This window comes from Leucoraja erinacea, chromosome 18, assembly GCF_028641065.1.
Source record: "Leucoraja erinacea ecotype New England chromosome 18, Leri_hhj_1, whole genome shotgun sequence".
Taxonomy (NCBI): domain Eukaryota; kingdom Metazoa; phylum Chordata; class Chondrichthyes; order Rajiformes; family Rajidae; genus Leucoraja; species Leucoraja erinaceus.
Window position 1 is genome coordinate 34,199,517 of NC_073394.1, and position 26,347 is coordinate 34,225,863.

General features: G+C 41.8%; 1 protein-coding gene across 2 annotated transcripts in view; it reads left to right on the forward strand.

The window, feature by feature from the left end:
* Window positions 1-26,347, forward strand: part of LOC129705895 (astacin-like metalloendopeptidase) — a 165,422-nt gene that overhangs the window by 129,737 nt on the left and 9,338 nt on the right. For both annotated transcript variants that reach the window (XM_055649791.1, XM_055649792.1), the window contains 4 exons: window positions 6,301-6,422; window positions 17,168-17,390; window positions 17,483-17,598; window positions 19,815-20,046. In XM_055649791.1, the coding sequence (XP_055505766.1) occupies window positions 6,301-6,422; window positions 17,168-17,390; window positions 17,483-17,598; window positions 19,815-20,046 (693 nt within the window). The remainder of the gene's footprint in view (window positions 1-6,300; window positions 6,423-17,167; window positions 17,391-17,482; window positions 17,599-19,814; window positions 20,047-26,347) is intronic.

Below are 26,347 nucleotides of genomic sequence, written 5' to 3' on the forward strand. Positions count from 1 at the left end.
GTACTCCCTCTATGGCAAGAATGCCCTTCCTCAGATTAGGGGACCAAAACTGTACGCAATATTCAAGGTGTGGTCTCACCAAGACCCTGTACAACCGCAGTAGAACCTCCCTGCTGCTATACTCATATCCTTTTGCTATGAATGCTAACATACCATTCGCTTTCTTCACTGCCTGCTGCACCTGCATGCCTACTTTCAATGACTGGTGTACCATGACACCCAGGTCTCATTGCATCTCCCCTTTTCCTAATCGGACACCATTCAAGATAATAGTCTACTTTCCTGTTTTTGCCACCAAAGTGGATAACCTCACATTTATCCACATTATACTGCATCTGCCATGCATTTGCCCACTCACCCAGCCTATCCAAGTTACCTTGCAGCCTCCTAGCATCCTCCTCTCAGCTAACACTGCCCCCCAGCTTCGTGTCATCTGCAAACTTGGAGATGTTGCAATCAATTCCCTCGTCCAAATCATTAATATATATTGTAAATAGCTGGGGTCCCAGTACTGAGCCTTGTGGTGCCCCACTAGTCACTGCCTGCCATTCTGAAAAGGACCCGCTTACTCCTACTCTTTGCTTCCTGTCTGCCAGCCAGTTCTCTATCCACATCAATACTGAACCCCCAATACCGTGTGCTTTAAGTTTGTATACTAATCTCTTATGTGGGACCTTGTCGAAAGCCTTCTGAAAGTCCAGATATAACACATCCACTGGTTCTCCCTTATCCACTCTACTAGTTAAATCCGCGAAAAATTCTATAATATTCGTCAGACATGATTTACCTTTCATAAATCCATGCTGACTTTGTCCAATGATTTCACCACTTTCCAAATGTGCTGCTATCCCATCTTTAATAACTAACACTAGCAGTTTCCCCACTACCGATGTTAGACTAACTGGTCTGTAATTCCCCATTTTCTCGCTCCCTCCCTTTTTAAAAAGTGGGGTTACATTAGCTACCCTCCAATTCTCAGGAACTACTCCAGAATCTAAAGAGGTTTGAAAAATTATCACTAATGCATCCACTATTTCTGTGGCTACTTCCTTAAGTACTCTGGGATGCAGCCTATCTGGCCCTGGGGATTTATCAGCCTTTGACCCATTCAATTTACCTAACACCACTTCCCGGCTAACCTGGATTTCATTCAGTTCCTCCATCTCATTTGACCGCCGGTCCCCTGCTATTTCCGGCAGATTATTTAAGTCTGCCTTAGTGAAGACAGAACCAAAGTAGTTATTCAATTGGTCTGCCATGTCTTTGTTTCCCATGATCAATTCACCTGTTTCTGACTGCAGGGGACCTACATTTGTTTTAAACAATCCTTTTCTCTTCACATATCTATAAAAGCTATTGCAGTCGGTTTTTATGTTTCCTGCCAGTTTTCTTTCATAATCTATTTTCCCTTTCCTAATTAAGCCCTTTGTCCTCCTCTGCTGGACTCTGAATTTCTCCCAGTCCTCTGGTAGGCTGCTTTTTCTGGCTAATTTGTATGCTTCATCTTTTGTTTTGATACTATCTCTGATTTCCCTTGTTATCCACAGATGCACTACCTTCCCCGATTTATTACTTTGCCAAACTGGGATGAACTTTCATGAATCAACTTGGGTAGCTTACAAGCCAATGGTATGAACATTGAATTCTCCAATAAGAAACACAATCTCCCTTTCCCCTCTATTTCCTGCACCTCCCCCCATGACTACCTATTTCACCCACTATCCCTCCTCTTCCCCCAGTCCCCTTCTATCTATATCCCTCCCTCTGGCTTTTTACTGTTCACTCCTCTCCTAATCTGACACCCTTTTGTGTATTTGCATCGCTAGCCTTTGTCACCCAACTGCCAATCAACCCACCTTCACCTGAATCCACCCATCACTTACCTGGCTTTGTCCTGCCCTTAAATAGACAAAAAAACTAGTAACTCAGCGGGTCAGGCAGCATATCTGGAAAAAGGGAAAGAAGGAATATAGAACAAATGAATGAAAGATATGCAAATAAAACTAACCATGATCAAAGAAACAGTCCATTGTTGGCTACGAGCTCAGTGATAACAAGTTATGCAAATAATGAAACTCACCAAGACAACAGTGAAACTAGTACAACGACTCGGGTGGGAGAGGGAAAAAGAACAAGTGGATGCAAGGGTTACTTGAAGATAGAGAAATCAATATTCATACCGCTGGGTTGTAAGCTGCCTGAACGAAATGTGAGATGCCATTCCTCCAATTTGGCAACCGGGAGATCACATAGGCCAAGGTCGACTGAGCAAAGCTGTTCAGCAAAATGATTGCCCAGTCTACGCTTGGTCTCACCGATCTATAAGAGTCTACACCTGGAACAACAGATACAGTAGATGAGGTTTAAGGAGGTGCAAGTGAACCTCTGCTAACCTGAACAGACCAAGACAGAGCCGACAGATGAGGTGTAGGGACAGGTGTTGCTTCTGTAGTTCACAGGGAAGGTATCTGGGAATGGGGTAGTTTGGGTGTGAAGGCATGAGTTAACCAGGGAGTTGCGGAGTGAATGGTCTCTGCAGAAAGGGGTGGAGATGGGAAGATGTGATTAGTGGTGGATCCCATTTGAGGTGGTGAAAACGCCAGAGGATTATGTGTTGTATGATACGGCTGATGGGGTGAAAGGTGGGGACTTTGGGGATGAGGACTCTGTCCCTATTGTGACTGGGGCGAGGGGAAGCAAGAACAGAGCCATGGAGTACCATGGAGACACGCAAGTGGGCCTCGTCTATGATAGAAGAGGGGAACCCCCGTTATCTAAAGAATGAGGACATCTTGGATGTCCTGATATGGAACCCCTAATTTTGGGCGCAGGTGCGGCGTACACTGAGGAAGTAGGAGTAGAGGATCGAGTCTTTGCAGGAGGTAAAGTGGGAAGGTGTAATCTCGGTAGTTGTGGGAGTCAGTAGGTTTATAATAAATACCAGTCAAAAGTCTATCTCTTGTGATGGAGACAGTGAGATCAAAAAAGGGGAGAGGAAGTGTCAGAGATGGTCTGAGTGAATTTGAGTTCAGGATGGAAATTGGTAGTGAAGTTAATGAAGTCCATAAGTTCCGTATGGGTGCAGGAGGCAGCGCCGATGCAGTTATATATGTAACGGAGATAGAGTTCGGGGATAGGGCCTGGAATAGGGAATGTTCAAAGTACCCTACAAAGAGGTAGGCATAGCTGGCTCCAATGCGAGTTCCCAGAGCTACGTCTTTCATTTGGAAGGAGTGGGAGTGAGGGCCAGCTTTGCTAGGCAGGGGAGATTGTTAGTAGTGGAAAATTGGCTGGCTCTATGGTTGAGGAAGAAACGGAGGGCTTTGAGACCTTCCTGGTGGGGGGTGGAGGTGTAGAGTTACTGAACATCCATGCCCCGCTCCCATATTTTTTCCAGTTTTCTCCCCCTTACACCAAGCAGTCTGAAGAAGGGTCCCAACCCGGTGTCACATAGCCATTCCTTTCTTCACTGAGAATGGTATAATCCAGTTTCAATGAGGTCTCTGTGAGGTCCTTCGCCCTGCCTTGAGTTCTTGGGTTTATTTGCCTTAGCCATTGGTCCACTTTAACTCATTGTCTGCCTTGACCTATTGTATCCCTTTAGACCAAGCTAAATGATGAAATATGCCTTTTGCAGCACTAAGATGTCAAAGGCCAGTAGGGTGGAATCAATTCCTGGCAATTAGCCATTCACAATTATATTATATATGGAAGTCAGTGGAGGAGTCATTTCTCACAAAGTAAAGGATAATGGCTGTTAGAGATAAGCCATCCTAGCCCCAGGACAGTGTTACAGAAGTTCTTCAGGTTTAAGATTTAAACTAGTCCACATCTGCATGCAACATGACCTGGTCAATGTTCAGGCATGGGCTGATCAGTGCATGATAAGTGGCAAAGTTACATTTTGTGCCACATGTTTCAGATGATGACCATCTCTAACAAGAGAGAGCATAACCATTTGCTTTTCCTTCACCATCATTGAGTCTCTCATCATGTCCTGGGGAGGTCTCCATTGTCCAGAAACTCAACTGGAGCAGCCACACAGTGACTTCCATTAAATGTATAAATTTGCAGACAGCACCACCATTGTGGGCTGGATATCAAATAATGATGAGACACAGTACAGGAAGGAGATGGAGTACCTCGTGACCTAGTGATGAGACAACAACCTTTCTCACAATGTCAGCAAAACAAAAGAGATCGTGTTCGACACCAGGAAGCAAGGTAGTACTTATACTGCAGTTTGCATAGACGGCGCTGAAGTAGCAATGGTTTAAAACTTCAAATTCCTAGGAGTAAATATCAGCAACAACGTCTCCTGGACCACCCAAATTGAACCATTGGCCAAGAAAGTACACTAACAACTCTTTCCTTAGAAGGCTTCAGAAGTTCGGCATGTCCCCAACAACTCTCATCAACTTCTACAGATGCGCCAAAGAAAGTATTTTATTGTGAAGCATCACAGTGTGGTTTGTGAACAGCTCCATTCAAGACCACAAGAACAAACGTTTGTTTTTCTTTTGCATCGCCGACAATCCAAGAACGATTGAGAAAAGCAAGAATAACTCATGGTTTGGGAGGTGTGACATATTCCCGCTTGAGGAGCTGCCTTATAAATTGGCAACGAGTAAGATATCGATGCAATAATTAGTGATCAATCGATTGCCCGCAGGCTTGCGAGGCCGCTGTTTGGTGTTTAAATAATTATTGTACATGATTGCTTCACGTTGAGGATTGGGAGACCCGTTCACAGTAACTAGCAGCTTCGCCGTTATCGCTACCCCGGACATTGTCCCAGACCGCTGTCCTTCAGATATGGAGCATCCTGCCCACCCATGTCCCAGAGCCGGAGCCCTGGTCGCCAACACGCCCTGTCACCCAGATATCTGCCCTACAGATCGGGAGCGATCCTCAATCTCCCCCGAACGCTCCCGACCGCCTCTCCCCTCTATCCCAGACTGGGATCCACAATGCCGGCCACACTCTTGATGCCAGACACCTGCCCACAGCTCCAGACATTCTGCCGGCACCAGACCTCCTTGTCGGCCAGGTGAAACATTTAGCGACCCCTGTGGCCGCGGGGTGGCGAAGGCTGGAATCTGGATACACACTTGTTGGCTGCGAATACGCACACGGGATGCTGGGTGAGGATAGGATAGGACAGGGCACCCCCCCCCCCCCCCCCACACACGCACACACACTCATGCACACACACTCATGCACACACACTCATGCACGAGGCCAGTGATCAATGATCGCTCAGCCCCCCCCACTTTCAAAAACGCTCCGCGGCCCCTCCTCTCCAAGTCGCACATCATGCTGACATGGAAATAAATCACCAGTTCTTCATTGACACTGGAGTACACTTATAAAAGTACAGCAGCTGTTTAAGAAAGTGATTCATCATTACCTTCAGGGTAATAATGCACGGGCCAGAAATACTGACAAGGGCAGTGACACCAGACCCGAATTCAAGAAAATATGTAATATAAATGGCATGCCGTTTTTCAAATTAAAAAAACGAATCACTTTTCACGGAGTATAATTGTTTTCTGCCCTTGCGGCTGTAGATTTTATTTCACTGGTCCAATTAAGTTTCTGATCAGTGGTGAGCATGAGGGAATTGATGGTAGGTGAATGTCACACCGAGATGATTAAACACTTTCATTGGCATTGTCAACATATGACAATGTGTGATGCAATTGCCACATGCCCATTTATTAAACCAAGGTGTATTGTCCATGTTTTCCTATATGCAGGAACAAGCCATTTCATTATCTGAGGAGTTCCAAGTAGAATTGCACACTGAACTCTAATCATTAACTGTTTGTGACTTAGTTGTTTAATTGTTCACACAATAATCAATAGACCTTCAGTCCAATTTGCTATTGCATAGCTCTGTAACATGGTACTTCTGATGCTTAGTAGACATGCTGTCCTTTCTTTCACCTCTATCAGGTTGATGTCTTATTCTTAGTTAAAGTTAGTGCTGCTCTTGCACAGACTACTCCACTTTAATGAACAAGTGTTGGTCCTGGCTTATTATTTATATACCATACAATAAAGTTCCCAGAATGTTGATTTCTGACTAAGTATAATTGCTTCCGCAGCCACATTTGGATTTGAATTCACACTTGTAGATCATCTGTCCAGTCCCTTGATTACTAATCCAGTAATATAACTATTATGTTAACATGGCTACCAAGAATTCTAACTTAAAATAATTGATGTAGTCACAATGGTGCAGTGCATCTGTGATAAATTACTTTCAACCTCATAATATTTAATTTAATTTTATAGATAAGTGTGGAGGACTGTTAATGGAGGATAATGGACTACTCAATTCTCCCGGATTTCCACAATTATATCCAAATAATCTTAATTGCAAATGGCTAATTAGAACACCAGATTACAGCAATCAAGTAAGTAATTCCACAACAATATATTGTCAACCACTGGTGACAGAAATGATTAGGTCCATGTGGAATGTCACCTGAGATCTTAAAATTCTACTTTATTTCTAGTAAATAGTGAACTGAGAAAGACTATATTATGATTTTCATCCATCATTAAACATTATCAGAAGTAATAATTAATGATGTCTGAATGCTAATTAATCCCACAAAATGTAAAAATACACGCCAAATACAAAAATCTAAAACTAAAGTCCAATTTTACTTATCATCATTGGCTCCGGTTTTAAATTAGTCAGTTGTTGATGGAGGAGAGTTTCAAACTTCTTCTAACTTATGTGCATTGAAATTATTCCTAGGTTGACTCCTGTAAGCACTGGCTCTAATGATTAGATGATCTACCCTGGTATTAGATTTTTGATCGGAAATTGTTTTTATTTATCTACCTTCGGTTGTCAGTATCTTGAAAATTTCAATCAACTCACCATTCAGCTCAACAAATTCTCACATGGTTTGTGAAATTTCTGCTTGGTGTCATTTTCATCAAGAATTCAATCCAAGGCTAATATATCCCTCATAAATTGGAAGTTTCTAAATTGATCACAGTATTACCAGCATGGTCTTGCCAAGGCTTAGTACATTCATAGCATGTGTTTTTACCATCTTGTTTATAAACTTTACCATAAACCATAATGATTATCTCCAATATGATATTGGACAAAGTATTTATTGTACTTGGACAAAGTATTTTTCAATAACTGCATTTCTGATTGTTCACCATCAATTTCATTATTTCTAAGCTTAGTTTAGTTTAGTTTTGAGATACAGCGTGAAAACAGGCCCTTCGGCTCATGCCGACCAGCAAACCCCGCACACTAACACTATCCTACATACACAAGGGACAATTTACAATTATACCAAGCCAATTAACCTACAAACCTGTATATCTCTGGAGTGTGGGAGGAAACTGGTGCTGCCAGAAAAAAAACACGCAGGTGACACGGAAAACATACAAACTCCATGCAGACAGCACCCGTAGTCAGGATCGTACCTGGGTCTCTGGTGCTGCAAGGCAGCAAGTCTACCGTGCCACCCTTATAGAGTTATAGAATTGTACAGCACGGTAATGGGTCCTTGAGCCGGCCACATCCACCACAATCTTTTTACCCCCTACAATAAACTCATTTACCCACACAAAGTCCATATCATTCCATGCCCTACCTATTTAAGTGTCTGTCCAAATGACTGTTAAACATAGTGAATGTACTGTATCTAATTACACCACATACTTTGGCAGTGAGTTCCAGATATCACTTGAAAGTAGATGCTTTATAGAACGGAGCAAGAACAGGCCCTTCAGCCGACAATGTCTACACTGAATATGATTGCATGATCATTTATTATCTATGGTTGTTAGCGCTTTGTTCCCAAAGGGGGGGGTGAGCTTGCTGGGATGCAGTCCCCTGCCTTTGTATCCCAAAGAATCATCTCCAATAGATTCCCCACCACTGAAGTGAGGTTCGCCAACTTAAAATTCCCTGGATTCTCTCTATTTCCCTTCTTAAATAAAGGAACAATGTATTTTTTCCTTATATTGAAATCCATATGCCATAGTTCACATATTCTCTTAATCTATTAATAATACTTTGGCATACAATAGCATATTTGACATCATGTACAACATCATCAAATTATATCATTAAAAACATTGAAAATCTGGTTTTCTATCCCATTGGCCAGTATCAAATTAAAGCTCTTATTGGTTTTTGTTTTAACCAATAATAGTGTGATGACTTTCATTTTTTTCTGGTATTGGTTGGAACTCAATCCTAACCTTTTGACAGTCAACTCTTGATTAAAAAAACCCAAAAGCTTATTTTAGAACATTTTTAAACAATTGGCATTAGATTAGTTTGAGCTTTGAAGGAAAAATTGTGAAAGTTAAGAACACAATATGTTAGGATGACATTTTGCAAATGAATATTTCAGAACCTCATGAAAAGTATATCTCGTGCATTGCAAAGTCAGGTAGTGTAGATTAACCATTATTAATATATGCCATTTATAATCTCCACTACACATATGTGCATGCCACCCTTTACATGGTATTACGGTACTACACAGCTTTACACAAGCAAGGTCAGCCAGCTCGCTTGCTCTCTCTCACAAGCCAGCAGAGCTAGATGAGAATGGCTGGAAGATTGAATGTTCCTGTTTGCCTATGGAATAAAGATTGATCTTCACTATGTGTGTTGCTGTGGAAATTCATAAACAGATAGCTTATGTGAATGAAAAAATATAGTGATATAGAATATTTAATTAATAATTCAGAAAATTATTTCAAATGATATTAATGTTATTCTGATGTTTGTGGATCTAGGAAAAGGATTGTCCTTGCTATATATTAGGAGATGTAACATCAAATGGAAATCTGAATAATCAATCAATAATCGATACAAAAATTTGTTGAAATATTAACAGCATGGTAACAATGTGCATCATTATTGCATAGTGCACCAATACAGAAAAATACCATTAAGTATGGCTATTCCGTGCCAAGTCTGACAGTCAAGTCGCTGGAAGTTGCCTGAAAAAACGGCAATTGGAACGGCGACTGTCAGAGTGAAACACACACACACACACACATCGCTTCCTTCACCAGCCCTTTATGCAGGCGAGGGACAGGGCAAGCAGGGGGGGAGCGCTGTCTGAGTTAAATTCACACGGTGCAAAGCCAATGTGATACAGACACACACCACGATGTACAGGAAGGTTGGCGCTGTAATTAAGATGGTGAAAGCAGTGTACGGGAAGGGTCACTTACAGGTAAGTCCTTTAAAAGAGTGGGGGTGAGGGGGGGCATTAAGTTGCCAAGAAGAAAGAAAACAGGTTTAATCTTTCCTGATAGGTATGGACATTCTGTTCCGAATTCATCCATGTTAATCTTTAATATATAATAAACCTTGTATAACATAGAGAGCAGAACTGGGACAGAATTTTAAATATATGTATTCAGATATTTCAGTCTATAGTAAAGTGAGAACACTCATGATAACTTCAAATAACCTTCCCACAAGATATCTTTGTGGTGTTTTGGCAAAGTTACTCTCATCTATTACGAAGGTAAATCTTTAGCATCTAACAACAGCAATGCCAACCAGTCAATTTTATTGAGGTATCTTCACAGAACATAAATAGAACATAGACACACAACCAATCAACTAACTTTGTAAACTTTTAAAAATGATTTCAAGGTGGCTAAATCAACATGAACATACAAGGTGAAATATCACAAAGCTCAAAAATATCTATGAGATTCTGAAATATTCATTTCAGGGTAATACATTCTATAAATGTAACTTATTTAAGGCCATGAAGTTGTAAAAATAGGTTGATTTAATAAACCCATTGAATTGATCTTTGAATATTATGCTGAAGACCTTAGTAATATCTGTATCTGAAGAGACTCACTGACAAAAAAATTTGATATTCCAGTTAATTATGCATGCCATATTCTTGCGGCCACTTTCAAGATGTAATGGTGGCAAATTACATCAAAATCATCATCAACTCTTGTTCTTTTCTTACAAAAAATGTATTACTCCCCTTATGGAAATTTGTATTAATTTATCTTAATTACCTTTTCATTTTTTAATATCTCTGAATAAAAATGTAAATATGTTTCCTCTCATTGACCTTTAGCTTACTTATTATCCAGAACAAGGGGTCATAGTTTAAGGATAAGGGGGAAATCTTTTAGGACCGAGATGAGGAAAACTTTTTTCACACAGAGAGTGGTGAATCTCTGGAATTCTCTGCCGCAGAATGTAGTTGAGGCCAGTTCATTGGCTATATTTAAGAGGGAGTTAGATGTGGCCTGTGTGGCTAAAGGGATCAGGGGGTATGGAGAGAAGGCAGGAACAGGATATTGAGTTTGATGATCGGCCATGATCATATTGAATGGCGGTGCAGGCTCGAAGGGCCGAATGGCCTACTCCTGCACCTATTTTCTATGTTTCTATGCTGCAGTGAATTCTTCCAAAATCTCATAGATTCCAATGTGGTTCCTTCAGATGGAAAGGAACCATGTATAACTCCACCATTTATGAAAAAAAGCAGAGAGAAAAATCACAGAAAACATTGACAAATTAGCCCGACATCAATAGTCTGGCAATATTCCTTCCTATTAAAATTATTAAATGTAATTATAACAACATTTAAAATAATTTCGAAGAAACAACATGGATTTATGAAAATAAAATTATACCTGACAATTCTGTATCGGTGTTTTGAAGTTTAATTTGCTGAATAGATCAGGGCAAACCAGTTAATTATTGTATTTGGACATTCAGAATGCCATCTTTGATAAGCGGCCACACATTTATTGATTATAAAAACTGTATGTTGATTGTAATATTTTTGCATAAACTGGGAATTCTATTTGACAAAAGCCCTGCAAGGAAGTCAATGGATTTTTATAAAACACCGATTTGCCACATTTGAAGTATTGTGTTCAGTTCTAGTTATGACATATTAGGAAAAATGTAAACACTTTGGGGAGAGCGCAGAAGAGATTTTGGGGATAAGGAACAAGTTACACTGATAGACTAAATGTTGTGGTTGCTTTCCTTGAAACAAGGCTGATTGCAAAGATGTTAAACAGAGGTATTTAAAATGATGAGGATTGTAGGATGGGGCAGATAGAGATAAAAGGATTCACAGTGGCTGATGTGACATAGATTGAAGATGACTGGCAAAAGAATCATGATGTAAGTACTTTCATTCGGTAGCTAGTTAGGATCAGAATTACAGTACCGATAGTAGCAGAATCAAATTCAGTTATGCAACCAAAAAGGAACTAGGTAATTATCTGAAAGAAGAGTATTTGCAGGGCATTGGGGATAGGACAGGGAATACAACCAATTGGACAGCTTTTCCATAGAACCAGTATTTTTTCAATGGACTGAATAGCCTCCATTCATTTTGTAATAATGTTATGGTGTACTATAACACACCCTTAATTACTTGATTATAGTCATTTGCCCCAAACAACATATTTGCAAGCTTCCTATGACAGAAAGGCAATGGTTTCATCAAAGAGCTACTTTAAAATAATTAAGGAAGTGTAATGTCCCAAGTCAAAGAGTTAATTAAAATTATAAAATGACCTCCAATGAAGTTACAAATAAATGAATCATTTAATGGAATATGCTCTTGGTTTTGACAATTAAACAAATATACTTTGCCCTGATGAAAATAAAATTACTTTCTACAGATATCTCCATATTCAATAAAGGAAAGTATTTCAAGGAAGAGTTAATTTATAGAAGTACTAAAAGTGTTATTTACCTGTACATCAGTGGTTAAGCAGCCAACCTGATGTTTGGTTTTAATATTGTCAGAGCCATAGAGTTATACAGCACAGAAAAAGGCCATTTACCCTTCATGACCATTACAGGCAACATCCTTGTTAATCTTATCTGCATCTTCGTGGGCAATTACATTCTTCATATTGTTTGGCAAACAGAATTGTACACAGCACTCCAGCTGTGACGTAACCCATGTCTTATTACGTTGTCCCATAATCTCCTTACATTCTGTGCCTTGTCTAATGAGGGCAAGTATCCCATATGCCCTTTTCACCATCTTATCTATCTCTGCTGGCACAATCAGAGATCCTTGGATTTGATGGATCTCATAGGTTCTAACTTATTGGACTAATTATCCACGTGGAACTTTGCTTTTAATGTAGATCACATCAGCCATTCTGCCTTTATCAATACACTTTATTCCCACTGAAAGTATTTCCATAAATTTGATCAGACAAGACTTCCGCAGAACAAAACTGTATTAATTATCTTTAGTTAATCTCTGCCCTTCCAGGTATGTACTGTCTTAATCCTGTTCCTCAGAATTTTACCAGTAACATTGGATGAATAGACCCACAATTACCTGACTTATCACTGTTGTCATTTTTGTATAAAGGAACCTAATTTGCTGGTCTCCAGTCATCTGACACCTTACATGTGGCAGTGGAGACATAAACTTCTCCGCAGGCACCCAGCAATCTCTCCCCTCATCTCTCATAGCAGCTAGGATATATCTTATTTAGCCCTGGGAATGTGTCTAGCTTGAAGCCAGCAATTACATGTTGCCCTCCTTTTTAATAATAATGTATTTGAGAATTTCATCACCCCTCACCCCAAATTCTCCATCTTCAAAATCCTTGTTAGCAAATACAAATGAGATGTATTTATTTTAGACCGATCCAATACCTTCTGGCTCCATGTTTTCCAAATGGACCCTACACTTTAATTTGTCTCCCTCCTGTCCTTAATGTACTTAAAAACAAAATAAACCTTGAGCAGGACAAGTTTACCCTGCCATTCAATGTAATTATGGCTCTTCTGCCTCAAGCTTCATCTTCTCATCTATGCCAATTCCACATTCAGTTCAGTTTCAGTTTAGTTTATTGTCACATGTACAGAGGTACAGTGAAAAGCTTTTGTTGCATGCTATCCAGTCAGCAAATGTATATACTTCCTCTTAAATACTGCATCTGATCTAGCCACCACAACTCTCCAGGTTAGTGAATTCCAAAGACTCACCACCTTCTGCAGTAAAAAGTTCCCATAAATGTCAGTTTTAAAGGGTTATCCACTGATCAGTACAACCTCCAATAAGATCTGAACTACTTAGACTTGGGTGCATTGGTTTTGTGTTTTTGCACTATTATTGGTTTTTTTTAATGTGTATGCAAATAAGAAATTCAATGTTCTATGTGGGACATATGAAAATACAACACTCTTGCTCTTGATCTTGCCTCTGCAATCAAGATCCTACCACTGTGAAAGCATCTTAACATTTACTAGCAATGTTACAAAATTTTGAGATTTAAAAAATCAAGTCTGCAATTTATCCCATCAGATAAAGCATAACAATAAGTTTAATTTGACACCAAATTCACTTTCATATCTCAAGTATTAAAAAAGTTATGACCATTTTCATACTCGGAAATTAGCATCTTGTTCCCTATTGATTTTCAATGGACATTACAAAAAAGCTGTGATCTTGGATAATCAAACGCTCATTTCTTAAGGAAAGATTAACATTTTTAAATAGCCTAAGTGTCCAAAGATTATTCACAAATAATTCACAATATAACATGATTTTTATATCTAATTTACATTAATTTATAGGCCAAATGGAAGGAATTTAGTGTTCAATTGCTGTAAATAAATGCCCATTTAAATCGGCTTTCTAGTGGGTTCATGTGGAACGCGCCGGTTTAGAACGTTGACATCGCGCTGGATTAGTGCCCTCAAGTGCCGAGAAAAATACTGCGGGATATAAAAAGCCCAAAATGAGCTATTCGTTATAGATAATTTGATATATAGGGTTATATATATGCCCCATTTAATGTAAAAATAAGGTACATACCTTTAATTGTTTGCTCTATAAAACCCTGGGGCTGCGAGAGGTTGCGAGATGAAACAGTAATTTTAAACTATTAATAACTATATTATCGAGGCCTATAAAACTAATAATACCTTTTGCGACCGGGTCTTGCAGCGATTTTTCGTTAATGATTTACTAGGCTGAACATGTGCGATTAGTACAGCCTAGTAAAAATCGCGTTTTAAACCCGCCCCCTCCAAACAGCGCCAAAATCGCGGGCCTGGCTGAGGGCAGATTCCTAATGACGATTCAGGTAGGTTTTGTAACATACCTACATTTACCCTATCATTTTTCAAGCATCAAAGAATATGGATCTAATTTATTTAGCAGTGCATTATTGAACATTCTTCTCATCCCAGGAATAAACAGAACATTTATTTTTGACTGGCTCAAATGTCAGTATAATCTTTCTTAAAATAAGGGTCCCAAAATTACGTACGATACTGCAGGTATATTCTCACCAGTACCCTATACAATTGTAAAAAAAAAACGTCCTCACTTCTAAACTCCAATCTTATTCCAATTAAGGCCAATATGCCATTTGTCTTTATCAGTAACAGCTACAATTGTCAGCAACGCCTCGTCCATTACATTTGATGCTTTTGAAGTAAACTAGGCAACTGTTTCGCCAAACCTCCGTGCTCTGTCCGCCAGGGTCTGCTGTAACTCACAGTTTCTAGTTGTTTCAGTTCCATTTCCCATTCCCATACCAACCTTTCTGCCCTCAGCCTCCACTTGCCACAACCCAATGGCATGAACATTGAATTTTTCAATTTCAGGTAAACGTCTCCCCACCCTCCCCCCCCCCATCAACTAACCAATTCCCTCCCCCACCTCTGAACGCACCTTTCCCCTCCTCCATCTGCTCATCTCCCTTCGCCGAATCCCATTTTCCTTTATCCCTATCACCCCCTTCCAGGTTCTACATTTCACTCCCCATCTTTCTTCCTTATTAGATTCCACATCTGTCCATTTTGTCTCCAATTCACTCCCTTCCTTGGTTACTTGCCCCACTCCTTCCCCTTGGTTTTCTCACCCATTTTTTCTCCTCCGCTCCATCAATCTGAAGAAGGGTCCCAACCCAAACATCGTCTTTGCATTTGCCTCCGCAGATGTTGCCTGGGCTGCTGAGTTCCTCCAGTACATATTTTTTGGTCAAGATTCATAAGTTCATAAGTGATACAAGCAGAACTAGGCCATTCGGCCCATCAAATCTATGCCATTCAATCATCGCTTATCTATCTTTCCCTCTTAACCAATTCTCCTGCCTTTTCCCCATTACCCCTGATTACCACTGAAAAATGTCACCTATCCATGTTCTTCAGAGATGCTGCCTGGCCCAAAAATATATTCCAGCACTTTGTGTCATTTTTTGTTAACCAGCATCTGCAGTCTCTCGTGTCTCCGCAGGGTTACTTGGATTCCTCTGTACTTCACATCTGCAATCTTTCTCCATTTCTCAATAGGAGCCCTCCCAATTAACGTTTCTGCTGCCTTCTCCAGATCATTCATATAAATAGTAAATAATATTTATTCTGATTGTTTTCTTTGTGATACTACTGTGATTTCTGTATTTATCCAGAAATCCAAATACACTACATCTGCAAGTTTCTTTCTATCAACTGTACATGCTATCTACTCAAAGAACTCTAGCAACGTTATCAAACATGTGTCACCTTTCATAAAACCATGCTCACTTAGATGGATGTTAAATCTTTTTGAACATAACTGTTTCTTTCTTGATTGTAGACTCTTATAAAATACTAGAAAAGTATTTTATTTGCCCTAATCCTGTTAGCCGGTAATATATTTTCCTCCCTCTTGGCCATCTGTTCTCTGCATTTTTTATACCCGTTTTCAGTGTTCTATATCTGTCATATGATTCCTTTGATTACTTTATCTGGCCCTCCTTTATTACTTTATCTGATATCAGAGTTAATTGTACTGGCTATCCTTACTCTTTATGTTTTTGGGAATACATTGGCCCAGAATTTCCTTTGTTTTAGCTTCTGAAGAATGTCTCCCATTTATCAGATATAAGTCGACCAACAAGTAACTGTTCCTTGTCTACTTTGGTCAGGTCCTCCCTTATGATATTGCAACCCTTCCTCATTGTTCCAGACCTTAATCAATATTGCAATGCCTCTTCCTTACTTATGTACCCCAACTTCATCACACTTGAATATTCTATAAACTGGAATGCTAAGTTGCCAATCTAGCTGTTTTCTCATCCCTGGCTTTGTAGTCTCATGTGCGGGTTGATTCTTTCAGTTCATTGGCCTTACTAGTTAGCCTTGCATTAAAATGGGATCAGTTTAACCTGCATTCCATCCATGTGCCCTTTTCATGCCCCTGTTTGTTCTACCAACTAGACTGACTCACCCTCGCCCATGCCAACTGTCATATGCTTTGTAACCTATTCCCGAACCAAATAAGTTGAGACACTTTCCAACGCACCAGCAAATCTCCCAGCAAGGACATTGAACGCATTTCAGATTAAGTGCAACTTGTCTATCTTGTACAGGCCATCATCTTCCCATAATACGGTCCCAGTGATCCAGAAATCTAAAACCCTCCCTCCTGTACCAATTCTCTAAGCATACATTCATCTGAAACATCCTCTTATTTCTCTACTCACTCTACTCTTAAGGCAACAGAGGTAATCTAGAGATTATGCCTTTAGAGGTGCTACTCGTTAAACAGTGATTTAGCTTCCTGAATTCAAATTTCAGGATCTCCTCCCTGTTTTTACCATTATTGTTGGTAATTGTGTGGACCACAACATCTGATTTATTTACCCTTCATCATTAGAATACTCTCAAGTGTTCATGAAATATGAAACACTTAATGTTGTAATATGTCCTAGGGAGCTAATAAATGTAAAAGTATTAGTTGTGGGAGATGCTATCCAAAAGGTTGTGGTGAGGTGCTGGAGTTTTTTAATATAAACCGTACATTAGTGGTGGAGCAAATTGATATTTTTGGAGATTGATGGGCTGCTGACCAAGTGTCTGCTTGTTTTGTTTCATATGAACTTTTGTATTATCTTAGCTGCACCCAACCAGACAAGTGGAGAGGAGACATTTATTTGAAAGGCCAGAACCATTGAACAAGCCTGAATTTCCAATTATATTTTAACTTCAGACAATTTGAAGACACAAATCTTCCAATGATAAAGATATCCTAGCATTTCTTCTTTAAAAGGTTGCCCTTACATTATTCTGCTTATTGTTTCTGGTTCTGTTATTGTATATTTGAATCATAACCAGTCTGATTTGATTATGTTTTTTTTACAGATTTTCTTGCAGTTTACTACATTTCAAGTAGAACAGTTTACAAACTGTTATTCTGATCACGTAGTAATTTATGATGGTGACAATTCATTGTCACATGTCCTTGATGGACCAAATTGTGGTGCAGAGAATCCAGCAGTAATATCATCTGGAGCAGCTTTATTAGTTGAATTTTTCACTTCACGTTCACAGAGGGCGCAGGGTTTCAGTGCCAAATTTGAGTTTGGTAATACTCTCATCCAGTTAGAAATTATATATTTTTTGATTGTATATATATTTTTCAATATGCTGTTTAATAAATATATTTTTCCCTTCTAGTTGAATGTGGTTCTACAAAGACAAACAAAAAGGATGAAGTTGATTTTAGAGCTTGGAAGAACGACGGGACAGAGTTAAAATGTGTGTGGGTGCTGCTAGTACCAAGAGCATTTAAGGTATGAATGCTCTGTAAAAACAAAACAATACTGTACATTTATGGGAAAGAGATGGCAGACTGATATCTGTTTTAAATATAGGAATCCTCAAGTAAATGTATATCAAATATTCTGGGGTGCTGCTGAATTATTTTATATCAACACAATTCTCTTGGATAAATAGTAAGTTGACCCATGCGTTTTGAAGATGCTGTGACCGTGTTGCTCTATAGTCAGTGGCTGGTATACCACCCAAAAGGATCCTTTTTTCCCGCAGCATATTAAGCTTCTTGAGTATTGTTGAACTTCTCAGCTGTGACCCGAGTTCCAGCACACTTCTTTTCGGCCATTCACCACATGAACAAATACACAACATACTTGTTGCAGCCATTGTTTTGACATTAGTTAGGATATTTAAGCTTCTTGGCAATGGTATATATGCCTTCATAATTAATTAAGATATAACAAACGCATACAATTAATGTGGCATTAATGTTACAGTAAGTTCAAATCTTGTTAATTATATAGGTTTTACAATATTGCAATGAGCTGTTTCATTATTTAAACACATTTTACTTATTATTTTGCTAAATGAAAGATTGCTTAATGCACACATGTACCTGCCAACAAACATGCAAATATAGAGGAGCCTGCACCCACTTCCTCCCACCTTGCCTCTCAGCCATTTCCCCACACTCCTGCTGTGCCACTAGATTCACATATTTTCACATTAGGTAAGTTATTTAAACTGCTTTTAATCAAACTATCAATCCTGGCCTTAAATGTATATGTATCGCTGATCCCCAGTGTTAGTTGGAGATCTTCCACATCCCCACCCCCTCCCACTCCCAACAGCACACCTTGACCATATAGGCAAACACCAGCTCTGGCTTCACAGTCTCAGTCCCTTGCTGAGGCCACAAATCTACTTGTGTTGTGTCTTCTCTTTCTGGCCATATAAGCCCATGTTCATTTTTTCTAGCTCTCGCACAGAATTGTCCACAATCCTATACTTTGACACCATTTGTAAAACTAACCTTATTCCTGTACCTTAGTTCTGAAGGTCACGCATCCACCCACACTCCTTCCTCCCAGTTGTGACTACAAATCTGTCCACATTCTGAAAATTCAATGGCAGATATCAGCTCTGGTATTGGGGCTATTATCTCCTTGTGCTCATCATGTTCAAAAGCCCTTGGTGTAGTATTCATACCCTATTTTCACAGGGCAAAAGTGAAAAAGTTTCACAGGCAGACATATCTGCAAATGGAAATGTTTAATTGAAGTTGAGAATCAGGTACCATAGACATTACAGCCACAAAAACTCCAGTTGGGCTTTCGATGGAAACCTCTTCACCAAGCAGTAGCTAAAGTGTTGAACTATACTAAAATAGTTGATGTGAAAAGTATGGATGCATTTCATGGAAAGCAAGGTAAGTACCTGAGGGTGAAAGGAATAGAGGGAGGACATGTTGGTGGTGTTGGATAAAAAATGATGAGAGGAGATTCACTAAGAATGTGATTTCAGTTCCTTTCCTGTAAATGCATAAGAAGGAATTGCAGATGCTGGTTTAAACCGAAGATAGACACAAAAAGCTGGAGTAACTCAGCTGGACAGGCAGCATCTCTGGAGAGAAGGAATGGGTAACGTTTCGGGACGAGGCGGTCTCTCAACCCAAAACATCACCCTTTTCTTCTCTCCAGAGATGCTGCCTGTCCCGCTGAGTTACTCCAGCTTTTTGTGTCTATCCATTCCTGTAAATGTGTAATATTGTGAGTTGTAATGATACTTATGTGAAGTCTAAGTAGCACAGTGGCAGATGGCACAGCAAATATGCCTCTGATATCTGTTGAACTTTTGAGTTGTCTGCAGTGCTTTTCAGATATCCAATAACACAGAAATGTGCATGCACTCATTATATAATATTCAAAACAATCAATTGGAGTTAGTAGGTGCATAAATGAATACACATGCATACACAAGAATTTTAAAAGGTAAACTTTGTACATTATAAGGTTGGTCAGAGGCATTAACACTAGACCATTTAATAAAGGTTGTTTTATATTATTTTTGTTATCAGTAGGTGTTTCAAATATAATCTCTGGTATAAACTAACTTTAATTTATGATTGTGAGCTGATTTTCCATGTAAAGAAATAATGCTCGGAAAATGTTCGCTTTAAACATTTTCGCTTTTCATTCATAAGCTTATTTTTTATCATTAAATCATTTTACAGATAGTCCTCACATTAACTATGGTGAACCTGGACACAACTCAAAATTGTGAAAACAGCTACTTGGCCATCTATGACACTGCTGCTATTCCAGCTAAACCCTTTGCAAAATATTGTGAATCGTTAGATGCGCCAATCACTTTTACCTCAACTGGACGGACTGTTGTAATAGAATTAGCTCATGTACAAGCAAACCTTGGATGGGGATTTTCAGCTGAATACAAATCTATTAAAAGTGAGTACTGAAAAACACATGTCACAAAAATATTTTTCTTACAGGAACCTATAAAGTCAAACATTTGATCTTTTAATAATATATGATAACATGCTTGTAAAATCGTGCTGATACCTAGTCTTATTGTCCAACTAAGAAATCGTAAATGCACAAACCTAATTTCAAATCTATACCAGAAAAGCTAAACTTCATGAACTTCATGAGGACCATTATTGATGTAATTCAGTAGAATTACCACGGGTTTGGCTGCTGCAATGCAATTTATTTGTATTAATTTGTGTACTACATTTGGCAGCATGGAGTTTAAGCTCAATTGTGCCATTTTACCATACTGTTTGCCCAATATTTGGCATAATGTGTGCACTGAATGCAATCTGACTGGATTTTGCTGTTTTCATGTTAAACTTTGCTTTACCCACAAAACGGCCACACCTTCAGATTGAGTGTTTCACCTAATTGTTCAAATTTGCAAGAATTTCAAAAGATAAACTGGACCCTTTAGGCACAAGAATAAAAAAGAATATAATTATCAACTATTGAATCCGTATGGAAAATCTGACAGGGAATTTTTTTAAATCTTTTTAAAGTAGTTTTTTAGTGAGTTGTAAATTTGAACGTAGTTTGCATAATCTGGTGGAAATTTTGTTCCAAGGAAAGACATAAAGTTTGTAAGGGGAAGGGAGAATGTGGGTGAGGAGTAGTGCAAGAAAGTGATCAGAGATGGTCTTATCTGTGATTGACACAGTACAAGATGCAAGATTATTTGAGACGACAGATTTAAAGGGTGGAATCAACCAGAGGTTTTGGAGGTTTATACGAATGTATTGTTGAAAGATTAGAGAGGGTTTGCAGTCACAGCTGCTAAACATCTTTCTGGGGTCACAGGGCCCTGAAGTATGGTTATTGGAACATGAAATCGTTTTCCTCCTTACTTGTGCATTCTTCAACCACTAACGATGAGCACTGGTATAGTGAAAGCCACAGCAGCACAAAGAACTTATGCGGTAAGCGCGCCGGACAGCAAGTAAGGATAAAACGACGGGGATTGAAGTCCCCCCTTCCCAGCATACAATTGACTAACATGCAATCCATTGAAATTAAGCTAGATGAATTAAGCTAGAATGATTTACCTCAAAGAAATGAGAGACTGCTGTGTGCTCTGTTTCACAGAGATGTGGTTCACCCCTGACATACCTGACTGCCATTCAGCACAAGGGCTTCTCCCTTCACCGGATGGACTGTACAAAGTCCTCGTGCAAAGTTACAAGCGGCGGAATCGCTTGTGGGAGATGCTTGCTTGAACTTTTCCTTTGAATCAAATCTCCTCGAAAACCCGACCCTGGTAATGGTGAAATGCTGGATGACATTACAATGGCTCCCCCCCCCCCCCCCCCCCCCCCCCCCCCCCCGGCTCTGGATTAAAGCAGCTAATGAGTCACGTTAACCCCCCCCGAATCACTGTCATTTTGTCGCCTCCCGACTCGCTGTCGACTAGCACTTAAAGGGCGATCTCACGGTGCGACCTGAAGCAAGACCTAACAAGAGTGTAACATCGTGGGAACCTTCTGCGATAGCTGTACGGCATTCGTGGACCACCGAGGACCTCCGTGGCGCTGACGGCAGGCAGTCGTGTGACTTGGTAAGGTCGGGAGAAAATTCAAACATTTTTGAATTTCTCCAAGAGTGTCTTGAGCAGCGTTGCAACATTGTATGAGTGCAGATGCCAGTGCGATATCCTTGCGATATCCGTAATGACTCTTACGAGTACCGTGGGAACTCCTGCAAATGGCAAACCCGGAAGCTTGACAGAAGGGGCATAAGGTGAGGTTAAATAAATATATTTTTTACTATCAGATTGATGTCTGCAACTCTTCATTAACACATCACTACAAGAGGAATGTCTCTAATGTTATAATCCCTCTCATGCTGAACCACAAAATAGTTGAAGGGAGGTGAAATAATCACATTTTTATTCTTTTTCATTTTTTAGTGTTGCTGAGCGATTATACTCTCACTTGTTGAGCTATTGTACTCCAGCAGTTTGTGTCTCTTTTTGTCTGAAAGCAGTTTCTAACTGGAGGAACTCCGCGGGCCAGGCAGCATCTACGGAGGGAAATTGACAGGCGAGCCTTTCCTCAGGCTGCCTTATCTCTCTACACACACCCCTCCACCCCCTCCCCCCAACTGCCACCCCACACACACAAATGCTGGAGAAACTCAGCGGGTGCAGCAGCATCTATGGAACGAAGGAAATAGGCAACGTTTCGGCCCGAAAAGTTGCCTATTTCTTGTGCATGTGTCGGAAGGAACAGCAGATGCGGGTTTAAAGAGAATGAGTAACTCGACGGCAGGCAGCATCTTTTGGGAGAAGGAATGGGTGACATTTCGGGTCGAGACCCTTCTGATATGCTGCTTGTCCCGCTGAGCTACATGTTGTGTCTATCTTCGTTTTAATCCAGCATCTGCAGATCCTCCCTGGCCGAACCCGATTGAAAGATGAGAGGCTGGGCGATAGAAATCATTAATTGAATTAAATAACTAGATACCTGTCTAATCGTATCTACAGGATTGTACAGGCTAGATGGAGGAAGAATGTTCCCGATGTTGGGGGAGTCCAGAACCAGGGTCCCAGTTTTACAGTCTACCGTGGGAAGTCTTTAATTACAGCGGGAAACCTTCAGTTTCCCAGGGGGTCGGGACGGGACTGGAGTTGGGAGGGAAAGGTGGGGGAGTCGAGGGAGAGGAGGGGGAGACAGATGGGGGTGTCTTCATTTAGTGGCGGTGGGTGTCTGTCACTGAAACAGGCAGGTGAGATTTCACATTCACCTTGTGTGTGCCTCTCTCTCTCTCTCCCTCCCTCCCTCCCTCTCACACAGGCATGAATGGATGAACCCCGCAGGCCAGGCAGCATCTACGGAGGGAAATGGACAGGCGACCCATTCTTCAGGCTGCCTTATGTCTCTCCCCCCCCCCCCCAACTTCCACCCACACATGCGAATGCTGGAGAAACTCAGCTGGTGCAGCAGCATCTATGGAACAAAGGAAATAGACAACGTTTCGGCCCCGCTGCACCCGCTGCACCCGCTGATTTTCTCCAGTATTTGTGTGTGTGGGTGGGAGTTGGGTTGGGGGGGGGGGGGGGGGGGAGAGAGAGACATAAGGCAGCCTGAAGAATGGGTCGCCTGTCCATTTCCCTCCGTAGATGCTGCCTGGCCCGCTGAGTTCATCCATTCATGCCTGTGTGAGAGGGAGGGAGGGAGGGAGAGAGAGAGAGGAGAGAGAGAGGCACACACAAGGTGAATGTGAAATCTCACCTGCCTGTTTCAGTGACAGACACCCACCGCCACTAAATGAAGACACCCCCATCTGTCTCCCCCTCCTCTCCCTCGACTCCCCCACCCTTCCCTCCCAACTCCAGTCCCGTCCCAAGTTCGGTCTGTGAAACGCAACACGCCAGCCCCGACAACCAGCCTGGTGGTCAGTCCTTTGAAGATAGACACCAGTTGCTTGGAGCAACTCAGCGGGACAGGCAGCATCTCTGGAGAGAAGGAACGGGTGGCGTTTCGGGTCGAGAGCCTTCTTCAGACTGAAAGTTTCACCTCTCAGTAGATCATAAAATAACACAATCATCACGGTCAATGTGAGACACAGTCTTTATTCATATTTGACAAAATAAAAAGACGACTTCTTGCACATATTGAGAGAAGGTGCATCACACCAAACAACATTTGTCTAAAAAAACACAGATTATTCTTCAGCTCATTAAAGGGCTCGGGTGGAAAAAACCAATATAGTGTGTGACACAAAGTAACATCAATTGTGCCACGTGATTAACTACACTACAGTCCACGATGTTCATTCAGATAACGGGAATGATCGGGAGACGGACAAGTCACTCGCAAAAATGACAGAATTGCAGAGTACCGTGGGAACTCTTTATCTACCTCCCGCTATATCGTGCGGAACTCTTGCGGAACTCTTACTGGACCACGACCACTTCACTCGGGAGAGATCTTGCATCAGGTCGCACCGTGAGATCTAGCCATCACCCAGCCATCCACAGCGCTGCGCCCAGCCCCGTCCACAGCCCAGCCGCTCAACAAGAAGTACTCTCGCGCCTCAGCTCCCGCAGCGCAGCGCCCAGCCCCGCCAACAGCCCAGCCACTGAACACGAAGCACGCTCGCGCCTGGGCTCAGGTTTCCCGACAGAACCCGAAATAACCTGAGGAGCATCCGAGTGATGACGTCGCAAAGAGCTCTATGACCTGGGTAGGTGCTGCCTCTACCCCCTCCCCCTTCCTCTCTACCCCAGAAAAAGAGAGAGAGGAGGGGGAAATGGGGGAGGGGCAAGGGTGAGGGAGAGATGGGGTTGATGGAGGGGGGGGGGGGAGAGGGGGGGGGAGAGTGGGGGGAGGAGAGGGGGGGGAGGAGGGGAGGAGGAGAAGGGGCCCTTCCTCTCTGCCCCCCGTCCTCTCTGCCCCTCCCTCCTCTCCCCTCCCCTCCCCCTCTGGCCCCCTCCCTCTCTGCCCCCCGTCCCTCTCTAGGGAGTGGTGAATATTGGGATCTATGGCTGAGTGGTGGAGTATAGCGTTCGAGAAATAGCCCTCTCCGTGATGCCGCAACCTCCACCTCTCTATCTCTACCCCCTCTCTCTCCCTCTCTACCCCCTTCCCCTCTCTTTCCACGCCCACCTCTCTCTAACCGCGCATGTGCAGTTGGGGGTTATGCATGAGTGGAAAGGGTTTGTTTGCCCCTCCTCCGCCAGCTCTTGAATGGCTGGCCCCCCGGACCCGTTTCAGCAAACCGCTCTCCTCCGAGGGCTGGTCATTGGTGCCTTAATGAGCCCGACCGTTCTTGCCTCGTCATCCAGCTCCTTCATTTTTGCGAGGTCTGAGATGGTGGATGTTCCTGGGCTATAGCAGTTCGAGAAAGGAGCCCTCAGGCAGTTTATCGTGACATGAGAGCCGCAACATCAGACAGGAGCCCATCATCCACCGACCTGGCGAACGCCGTCTCGAAAGCAGCTCTCTACCCCCCTCTCTCCTACCCCATATGACTCCAGATGGCATAGTTCACCCGGCTTCCCCCGGGGTGTCTACTTTTGGTCATTTCATCCCCCTTGAAGCCTCTCTCCTCCAACCGCCCTGTAACATGTGCAGTTGGGGGTTATGCATGAGTGGAAAGGGTTTGTTTGCCCGTGCTCCTGCTGGAGTGCGCCAGCTGCGCACATTGAATGGCTGGCTTGGTCCTTGACCGGACCCGGTTTCAGCAAACCGCTTGTAGGGGTGCTGCCTGCCTGCATATTGAAATCCTCCATGACCACTGGGTGGCGTGGTCAGTGGCAGCCTCGCCAGCAGCCTGTCTTGTCCCTTTCTTCTTTTGTTGTTTTTAGTCTGTTTTACTTGTATGTTTTAGTATATCTTTAGTTTTGTATTATCTCGGGGGTGGGGGGAAGCATTTTTATTCTTTTCCCTCGACGGAGATGTGACTTTTTCTGTATCGTATCTCCGTCCGCACTGCGGCCTAGCATCATGGAGCTAGCAGTCCCTTTGTTAGGGATCGACTTCAGGAGCTCCAACCGCAGGAGCTTCGACCAACCTGATGCGTGGGCTTTGATCGCCGACTGCGAGCGCTTCGATGTTTCGATTGCCCCAACCACGGGAGAAAAGGAGGAAGAAGGTAAAAGTTATTTGCCTTCCATCACAGTGGGGAATGTGAGGGGGCCAAAAAACAAGATGGACATGCTGCCTGCGCTGATGAGGACTCGGAGGGAGTGCTGTGAGTGCAGATCTCTGTTTGCGGGGACATCGCGCCATGAGGACATCCCAGAGTCTAGAGCGAGTGTAGATGGCTTTCTGACTGTTCGGGCGGACAGGGACTGCAGAGAGAATGACAGCGGGTCTCTGCTTATGCTGTGTGCCCTGGGGATTCTCACAAGCCACTGTGGTGGCTATTTATGTTTAATCTTTATGTAGTTTTTGTATCTTGTTGCTTTTTTGGTATGACTGGTAAATCAAATTTCTCTGTACCTCGGTACACGTGACAATAAAGCACCATTGAATCACTGTAACATTGCCATTCTTACATGCCTTTTCTGTCTCTTGAGGTAATTTCTATCCTACATCCTGGCTACTCTTTGAAGGCTAAAATATCTCCCATCAATGTCTTCTTACCCATGTAGTTTCTTAAGTCTACCCATAAAGCTTTTATATCTTCTGATCCTATGTCATTTCTTGTTAAGGATTGAATTTCATTCTTTACCACTAGAACCACTGCATCGTCACTGCCCACCTGCCTCTTT